The sequence below is a fragment of the Emydura macquarii genome, unplaced genomic scaffold (genome assembly GCF_026122565.2).
Source record: "Emydura macquarii macquarii isolate MOO-44397 ecotype Brisbane River unplaced genomic scaffold, CSIRO-AGI_Emac_v2 contig_1644, whole genome shotgun sequence".
Taxonomy (NCBI): domain Eukaryota; kingdom Metazoa; phylum Chordata; order Testudines; family Chelidae; genus Emydura; species Emydura macquarii.
In genome coordinates this window covers 20,731,442-20,741,087 of record NW_027131781.1, presented here as the reverse complement: position 1 = coordinate 20,741,087, position 9,646 = coordinate 20,731,442, and the positions used below count along the sequence as shown (strand labels likewise).

At 42.7% G+C, this 9,646-nt stretch overlaps 1 protein-coding gene across 1 annotated transcript; it reads left to right on the top strand.

Moving 5' to 3' along the window:
* Window positions 1-308: 308 nt before the first annotated feature.
* Window positions 309-8,167, top strand: BCL2L10 (BCL2 like 10). Its single transcript, XM_067555848.1, has 2 exons — window positions 309-784; window positions 5,595-8,167. Exons 1-2 carry the CDS (start codon window positions 377-379, stop codon window positions 5,724-5,726), a joined length of 540 nt encoding a protein of 179 aa, XP_067411949.1. The 5' UTR covers window positions 309-376; the 3' UTR covers window positions 5,727-8,167.
* The last annotated feature ends 1,479 nt before the right edge of the window (window positions 8,168-9,646 follow it).

The following is a 9,646-nucleotide window of genomic DNA, read 5'->3' as shown; positions in this document are numbered from 1 at the left end:
AGGTCTGGGAGAAGACTCAGACTAGCCCGGTTTGATTCATGTGGCAGGAAAGGAAAGGAAAGGAAAGGAAAGCTACCCTGTTTTCTGCAGGGAAGCTCCCTCAGCTCAGCAATCACCTGAAGAGGCCAGAGCACTGCGATAAGCGTTGCAAAGGGCCCCTCCTGCGAGGTGCAGGCGGAACGTTTGCCAATCGCCGCCCAGGGGCAGGAAGCGGCCCCTAGCGGCCGGCCGGGAGGGGAGCCTCTGCCGGCCGGGGCGGGGCGGACAATGCCGGGGACACGTGGGCGCTGCGGGGGCGGGGGGCGGCCGCTTGTGCTTCCTCTGAGTCTCCGCGCTGCGGCGGCGGCGGGGCTGTGCTCACGCTGCAGGCTCAGCCATGCCGGGCTCGCTGAAGGAGCAGACGGTGCTGCTGCTGGGCGATTACTTCCAGCACCGCCTGGGGGGCGCGGCGCTGCTGCCGCCGCCCAGCCCGGCGGCCGAGACGCTGCGGCGGGCGGCCAGCGAGCTGGAGAGCCGGGAGCGGCCCTTTTTCCGCGCCTGCCGCCCGCTGGCCCTGGCCGAGCGCCGGGAGCCGGCGGCGCTGCTGGCCCGGGTGGCGGAGCAGCTGGAGGTGGAGGGCGGCCTCAACTGGGGCCGGGTGCTGGCGCTGGTGGTGTTCGCGGGGAACCTGGCGGCGGCGCTGGCCGAGCAGGGGAGCCGGGAGGAGGCGGGCCGCCTGGCCGAGGTGCTGGCCGCCTACCTGGCCGAGGAGAAGCGTGAGTGGCTGGAGGCGCACGGCGGCTGGGTAAGAAGGGGCCGGGCCGGGCCGGGTAGCGTGTGCCCCATCGCGGCAGGGCTCCTCGCGGCCGCGTGGTCCCGCCCGGGCCTCCGGCCTGAGCTGCGGATTAAATGCCCCATTGAAATCCCTTCTGGTGCCAGCGCCCCCCCCCCCCCCCGCCCCAGCCGGCCCCTCTCCCTAGCGCTGCGTTCTCCGCTCCCAGGGCCTTCCTGGGGGGAGCTGCCCCCCGGCCCGGCCCGCTCCCTGGGCAGGGTGACTCCCAGCCTGCATGCAAGGCTGGGTATTTCCATATATGGGAGCCGTGCTGTCCCGGGCCCTGGGAGGATGCTGGGGTGTGGAGTATGGCTGCCCGCAGTGTGAGTCTGCCCTTTCTCCATGGAATCATAGCCCCATGGGGCTAGATGGGGCACAAGGGTTATCTAGTCTGACCCTCTGCCAAGATGTAGGATTTGTTGTGTCTGTCTAATCATCCAAGACAGATGGCTAGCCAGCTTCCCTTTGGAAACCTCCAGTGAAAGAGCTTTCACTACCTCTCTGAGCAGTCCGTCTACCCATCCACCTCTCCTCACCTTGTGTGTGTGGGGGGGGAAATGCCTTTGTTAATGAGTCAGACATATTGTGGTCTAGGGCCCTGCTGGCTTCATATGCCACGCTATTGCTTAGTTTCAAACAATTTTATCCAAACTAGGCCTTGTCCACACTGAGTGGGAAGGGGAACACATTCTAGCACAGCTCTATTTAATGCAGACAGGATCTGGGATTTTCAGTCATGTGAGACAATTGATGTCATGTAGTGCTCTGACAAACCAGTGTTTGTCACTAGTGTAGATGGGGGTCTGATAAATTAAACACCCATTGCAAGAAAGAATGCTAGACACTTCAGCACTGCACTATTTTGAATAACATTGTTATTAGTACATTATACATGTTAATGTATATATACATATATATAAATAATACATACATATAATTATGTTATACATCAGTAGTGGATGCTCTAATGTAGATGAGACATTAGTAATGCTGAAGTTCTTTGTGTAACAGCTATGGCTGCTTGCAACAACCGTGATTTACAGTAACCATGCTTGTTAATATAGATCCATTGTTTGCTAGAATGAACTAATTTTAAAATGCTGGAGTGTGCCTTGTCAAATTTGGCTATACATTGTAATGTCGAAACAGCCACAGTGACCTATGCACAATGTCAGATACTTGGAGAACTTGTCACTGGCTAGTCTCATAACTTAATTAGCTTATGCAAGCTGGGGGAGTGGAGTACAAAACTTTGCTAGCAAAGTTCTTAAAATCTCCTGATTCTTTGTATCTGTTCCCTGTAGTGTACACTCTGGGGGTAAGGGAGTTGAGAGGGGTCCACAAACTGAAGTTGTATCTTGGCTAGCTATGATGAAGCATAGAACATATTAAAGTGTTGCCCAGTGGATCTTTGACTACATTAGCACCTGTGGACTTATCACCACTGGGAGTTAAACTGGTGGAAGTTCTAGTATAGGCAAGATTTTGATATCTTTACTGCCCTGTTGTTTTAATAGTGAAGTTGAAGCAACATTGAAGTTGGTGTCTGGAACTGACTTGCACTCTATAAATAATGCCTGACATGAAGTCTTTGATTAAACAAATATTGGGGCTTTTTATCTCTAAATGAGTTGGCTTGTAGACATGAGACTCTGTTTAGCACTATAGAAGGACTTCATGGAGACACTGGATCAGGGTCACTGCTCAGGCTCTGCCTGTTTCCACCGGTAGAGATTAGATGGTGGAACCCTAATAGCAGGATTGCAGCTGCACAGGCTCCTACTTGGCTTGGAGTCTTGTATCAACTGAAGAGGAGTCAGGGCATATTTAGTATACTCAAGGTGTCTTATTTCAGGCAGTTCAGTGGAGGAATTGTTACCAAAAGGTGATCTCACGCAGTAGCAGCACTTCATAATTATTGCTAAATGTGGAATGGTACATCTAAATTTGTACGACCCTTGCAGTCTGCAGCCCAGGGAGAATGCAGAACTAGATTGGAATAATGATTAGTTCATATATAATTTTTTTCCTAGGTTAGTTTCTTGCTGCCAAACTTTTGCAACAAAACATAAATCTGCTACTTGTTACTTTTTTAAATACAAGTCTGATGAACATGAAGACAAAATCCTGTTACAGGGCATATAACAGAGGTGTTACATTTCTTACATAAGGTAAAATGGGTGTGTTTCAAAAGAGAACACTCAATGAAACTACAAAAACCCTGAAACAATCTTGTAGATGTCATTGCTATGGAGTTGAATCTTAAACTTAGTAGGATTCAAAAACTGAATGCTTCATTTGATAACATCCACTCTGACATGAGATAAGACACGTACTGCAGGCTTAAGGCATAATTCATCCACTAAATGATAGGGAAAGTTGACTTCCTAACCTCATTGGACAGTTACCCATATATAGTGGTCACATTGATGTAGAACTTCACAGCAGAGTTTGCCTGGACTCATACTTGAATGTTGCCCATAACCCTCTCCCATCTACACATCTCTCACCTGAGTTTAGTTGTGCTTTCAGCCTGGACTAGCTAGTATAAGGGCGGGTGTGGGTTAGAGCCAAGTTCTGCTTTTACTTGTTCTGGTAACCCCCCACTTTGCAGTTAGGACATAGGCTAAACAGACCAAATGCTGCTAGTCTTCCAGTTCCTTCCCACAGTTCCGCCATGGGCCCAGGATGGACAAGTTCTCCCACAATTCACTGGAAAGAATCACAGAGATGCTTAGGCTACTGCAGCACAAAGAACTGTAAGATGTGCCCCTGAATTCCTAGCAACGGACTTAGGGGAGTGCAGCACCAGTGAGGACCCAGTAACTTGGAATGGGTTTGTAGTGCACCTGCACACGCCCATGCTAATTCTGCAGTGAAGACATAGGTTAAAAATCCTTATAGGTTTTCTCTGAAGCATATGGTACTGGCTCCTGTCAGACTGGATACGGGACTAGATTTTCTGCCAGTATGATGCATAATCAACTTCAAAAGAATGACTTACCATAATAGTAGAGGGGGAACAATTCATAGAAACCTGTATTCAGATCTCCATTTTCAAATAAAAACCTAGGAGGGGAACATCTGTTTTTTCAGGCAGAGAGTCTGCTGAGGTCTGATTATGTAGTGAATGAAAGAATTCGGGCAAGGGTTCCAAGAACATGTCATTTGGTCTCTCTGAATGTTAAGCAATCAACAAGTAACATTTCAAAAGCCACAGTGTAGCTTTAAGTTATTTGTTTCTATTAATATGCAAACAAGCTTATGTGTACACAGTGAAGTACTAATGCCATGTCCTAAGCATGCTTGTTTCAATTAAGAGAAGATGCTGTTTCTCTAAACTTATGTTTTAGCAGATATCTTAACCAACAAGTAACATACTGTGGATGTTAGGGATGTGAAATATGTGCTAGATGCATTTTGTTGACGTGTACTGACATAATCCTAGGGATAGTCTTGTTTAAAGCTGTCAGAAACCAGTGGAAGCAAACACATCTACATTTCTAATAACTTTGTATCAAATCCTCCTGGTCTGATTAAATCAATGACAATCTTACCATTGACTTCACTGGGTCCTGGATTTGGCCCTAGGTTTAACTGAAAACTTAACATACAGATGTAGATCACATTATTGTATTAAACTCAGCAACACACTTCAAAATAGGTACATCAAATACTTTTAGTCCCAAACTGGCATGCAAGTCTTGAATTCCATTTGTATATCAAGTCACCACTAGGCTGTATGCTTGACTCCTTCAGTGTCACCACTTGCTTCCAAAACTGTCATTGCCCTCATAAGGCTCCCTGAATAAATAATAATAATAATAATGATATGATGATAAAAATCTGACCAATTGTATACCCAATATCCTTGTATATAACTCAAAGCAGAATTTGCTATTGTACTTTGAATACACATCTGGAGAATAGTCAAAATGAGCATGTTTAAAATGCCCATGAAATTGAATATCTCTGCATTTCAGAATTAAGTGCTAGCTATTCCACAATCTCTCAAACCTCATTTTAAGTGGTACTGATCATTTGCTGGTACAAATAAGAATAAAACAAACTTTTCTAAAGAGTCTTTGGCTTCATTACTTTGTTCTTTGGAAAAGTTAGGGTTTTTTTTAGTGATCACTTGCTCACCTGAATGCTGATAGAAATATGGCAGTTGGCTAAGCTGTAAATTAACATTTAGCAAAAACTGCATTAACTGTTTGCACAAATTTAAGTGCAAAGAACAAAGTTCCGGAAGAAATTAAGAGCATAACTTGTTTACATAGACATCTGCCAAACAGAGTTCAAACATGACCATCTGGAGTTGTATTACTGCCACTCTTGATTATCATGAATAAAGATCTGGAAGAGCAGCTGCCAGCTTCATTCTGTCATAGGTCAACTCTGAATTGAGTTACTTGCAGACTTTCCAAGTAGCATGTGTAATCAGAATCATGCATGGAACTGGGAGAAGGGGCCAACTTCAGACTTCATCTCAAGTGGAAATTTCCATGCACTGTATTTCAAATAGTCTCCCAGATTGAATGAAGAAAACAGTATAACTAGCTCTATACAGAGCCTTACATAAAAAGGCAAAAATATGCTAGTGACATACTAAATGTCTCCATCTAGGAAGACAGTGGTTGCTATAAACATGTATACAGATATCTGCCCTTTAAATATCTGTATGGTATTCAAAGTAGTGAATAACTGAAATAACCAAAGCATGGTTGTCTTTGCTTTACTCCAAGTAGACTCAAATTCTCACTTTCTTTTGCTTTTTTAGGATGGCTTCTGTCACTTCTTCAATGGACATGGCTCTCAACCAACTGACCAGAACAGTACCATAAGCAGTGCTATAATGGCAGCCGCAGGGTTTGGACTAGCAGGATTAGCTTTTCTCTTGGCTGTGCGATAGGCTGATCCAGTGGATCTTGCAATGGAAAGTACTTTACGAACTGCCAACTTACCCATTAGATTTGTCTATTTTGTATAGAATTGACTCTTTAAGAAGATAGTTTATATTTTTAAACTGGCTTGGAGAATTGTCGTCTTACCAAATCCTTGGCTATAAACTGCTTCACTTGCTACCCAATAACTGCACAAATGAAAAAGTGTACCTAAAGCACCAGTTGTGTGCGCGCACATTGCTCATTGGCTCTGCCCATCCTCTGGACCTCTTTCTTTGAAAGATGTAATCTAAATATTGCCATAGTTCATTCATGTACTGTAACTTCAGAGTATTCAATGTTATGCTAGAATAACCTGTGGCAGTCTTGCAACCAAACCCTTTGTTCAAGGTATTTTGTGTAAATGGGAGTAACTTTAGAACACCAATTCAGCTATGCTGTAAGGTGAGCTAACACTAACTGTAATGTAACATGTTTTATAACTCCAAATGTGATGCACTGCACATAATACTGAGAGGCAATTCATTGGTTAGTCTAGAGCAGTGAGTACCTATGTTGAAAAGAGCATTATGGCTTAATATTAAGGCAATATGACTTTAAGGATACTATACAGTTACACTACAAATAGGTGAGGACTGATACAAAAGCAGAAATGGCTGCAAAATCTGTTCTTCTTGAAAGGAATTTAACTATTGAAAATTTTAATTGGTATATTTGGAAATCCATTGAAGGCTGGAATTTCTCTGGATTTCCCTGTCAAAACCAGAATTTCCATATATCTTAATATATTTTTGAAGTATTTATCGTTGTATAATACTTGTAGCCATGACATCTTTATTTTTTGAAATTTCATTTTGAGTACAGGTTCTCATGATCATTCTCTAGTATATATCAACCATTGTCTCCCTTGATCTAACAGTGTTAGTCTATTTTCAACAAGCTGTGTATTTCTTTCTACTGTTGTACAAATTGCCTTATGTTTCTTGTAGCTTTTAACTTCCCTGGGTTACTTGTTGCTTGTACAATTTTACTGTGGTGACTTAATATGGTGAATAAATGCTGTTAAGTATTTTTATTTTATTTTAAAGAGTTAAATCTTCCTGGATTTATTCAGATGACAGCGTAACTATTTGAAACATGAACACTTAACAGTTTACCTGGATGCATAAACTTACCTCTACCTTCTTGAATGTTTTGACATCAAACAAAAGGGAGTTTTACAGCAATGTGCATAACCTAACAGTTCTGACTACAAACACTTCCTGCAGCTCAGGTTAGTGAAGGGCCCTTAAGAACCTCTTGTTGAGAGAATCCATTTCAAAAGACTAATATTTTTACAAACAATGTCTTAGGAAATAATTCAGTGGCTATATAGGATTCAGAAGAACAGTGACTAAAAGTATTCTTCAGTACTGGCCTACTTGCAGCTAGCTATTTCTATTGTCCAGATACCCGCACTTCTTCATGCTTTTCATTTTCTGTTCTTAATTGAGCTCTATCCTCCTAGCACAGGTAAGCCTTGCATGGAGGTAGAAATGTATAATTATAACTTAAGAACCCTGATCATTGTGCTAGGCACTAGGTAGAGACAGATATGCGATAAAGACAGACCACTTATGTTCTACCCCTTATCTCCCCTTCCTCCCTACTTGGTGAGGTTTAAAGAGTTTAAACCCCATCTAAAACTTGATTGGTTTAAGTTCTTCAAGGCCTTAGGCTTAACATGTTTAAAATAAGCTCCAGGCCTCATTCTTCTGGAACTTTCAGGATTTCTTAAACTGCACACACACAGATAAATACACAAATGGGTACAAAGCAAATACTACAAAGGGGCAGCTAATCTGAGGCTGCAATATCTGTCTTTTGAGACCAGAGCATTGTGTAGCTGAAGAGAAAATAAACAAACTGCTGTAATTTTCCTGTTATCCTCCCCGCTGAATGTACTCTACCAGCATTTCTCACACTGGGTAGCTATCCCTCTGCCACCCTTGTTCCAAATATTGCCTAACATCCCTCAGTGCTCCACTCGAAAAAACAAAGTCCAGTTGCTCCCAGACTATTGTTCTGCTGCACAAAGGTGAACAATAAGTCTCAAGACGAAGTTTTACTGGACATTAGTTAAGCAAAATTTAAGAAATTGCAGTGAACTATTGCAACTGCTCTACCCTTCACCTCTCTTTCTGTAGTTGTTAATGCCAAGGTGCTGGTGTAGGGGTGTAAACGAGGTGATAAAGGGGAGAGGTGTTCATTAGTGCTACTCTGGTACTGAGAAACCTGCACCATAGTTTCTATCATATGTAGAGCTCCATTGTGCTGACCATGAGCCTAATGAAAGGCCACCGAATTTATTCAGAGCGGGCAAGTTCCAGAGATGATGGAATGAATGCTATTTTCCCCCTCAATGCTGTTCATTCAAAATAAAAATGTGTATGTGTCTTCTAACTTCTAACCCTGCATACTCCGTATCAATGGGAGATTGAGGCCTTATTGTTTTAGGCACTGAATTCATTTATGACAAAAGTTGTGGTCCCTTCCCTGAGTTTATAATTGAAATACTGGCTCCATATGCAAATCTGCCCATCAATCACCTTAGGAGACTTCCTCTGGAGGAGAGGAATAGTTAGACTTGTGCCAAACCACATTTATTGGTAATGGCAGTTGTAGTGCCCAGAACAGGCTACTTACCAGTAAGTGAGACTAACACAAGGAAATAATGGTGGTTTCCAAAAATAGGTCACCTGAGTACTTCCCCAGGTTCTCTGTAAATGGATTATCATATGATGAGTGACAACAAGGCATTAAAACTAGTTTCTGAAGTAGCTCTATATATACTCAGGTTTTTTGTTTGCTTGCAAAATAAGGCTAAATACTGTGCGGAAATGTGCGTATTCCATGACCTATCATCTTTTGCTCATCTTTCAAGTAAAGATAAAATGGTCACATTCCAGTGTTGAGTGGCCCAGGTTGGGAGCTATACAAACAGCATGCAGATCGTACCTGGGGTGTCTGTAACTGCAACCCTGATCCAGCAACTCTGACCTCAGCAGCCTGTCAATAATACACCAGCGACACTTTGGTTTCCAGCAGCCTTGGTTACTATCTGCAGGGTGACCTCAACACACTCCTGATCTCAAATTTTCCCCAAAGTGTGTGTTCTGCACTGTCCTGCCTTCTCCTGGACTATGCAGGTATTATAGGTCCCTTTGCTACTGTAAGGGGGTCAATATATTCAACAGCCTATTTCTTTAAATGGAGTTACCAAACAGCTCAGTTTAAACCCAGCACTGAATTAGTTTAAATTAAAAAAAAAGAAAGAAAGAAAAAGTTTAACTACGAAGAGATTCAAGTCAGTTTAAGGTATTCAATTCCAAATGGTTACAAGAGAAATAAAGATAAAATGCTGTCTGGTAGATAAAACTTAACTAAACTTGGTTCAAAGTAAAATCCTTACCATATGTTCCCAACAACATAACCACATTTTTATGTCAGGATCCCTCCCAAAGTCAAAAGGCTGCTTCCTTTGTTGTCTTAGATGAGAGAGAGAGAAAGATAACCTGTTTAACAACTTCTGCCTAGTCAGGGCTTCATGGATTTGAACACGTGCTAACAACATACTATGGGGGGGGGGTTTCATAACTTTACATATTATGTTGCTACACACATTTCAGCATGATATTATTGACCAGTGAGTTATTTATTTTCAAATGATACTTCACAAGGCATATTGTTTACAAAGATCATTACAATAGTGTGGAGGGGTGAATACAGATATTCGGTCACAAAAATATCTCCTACAAAATCTTGCATGAAATTCTTAATTTCAGATGTAACCAGACAAGGTAGTCCGCACAAAGACAAAACCAGAGAACTTATTTTGCTGATCACTACAGTATGGCAGTGGAGAAAAGTAGTAAATGTTGTCTGTTAT

Excerpts from the sequence above, each read along its gene's own strand:
- BCL2L10 (XM_067555848.1), top strand. The coding sequence starts at position 377 with ATGCCGGGCTCGCTGAAGGAGCAGACGGTGCTGCTGCTGGGCGATTAC. Across the intron at positions 785-5,594 it reads TGGAGGCGCACGGCGGCTGG|GATGGCTTCTGTCACTTCTT; the intron begins GTAAGAAGGGGC and ends TTGCTTTTTTAG.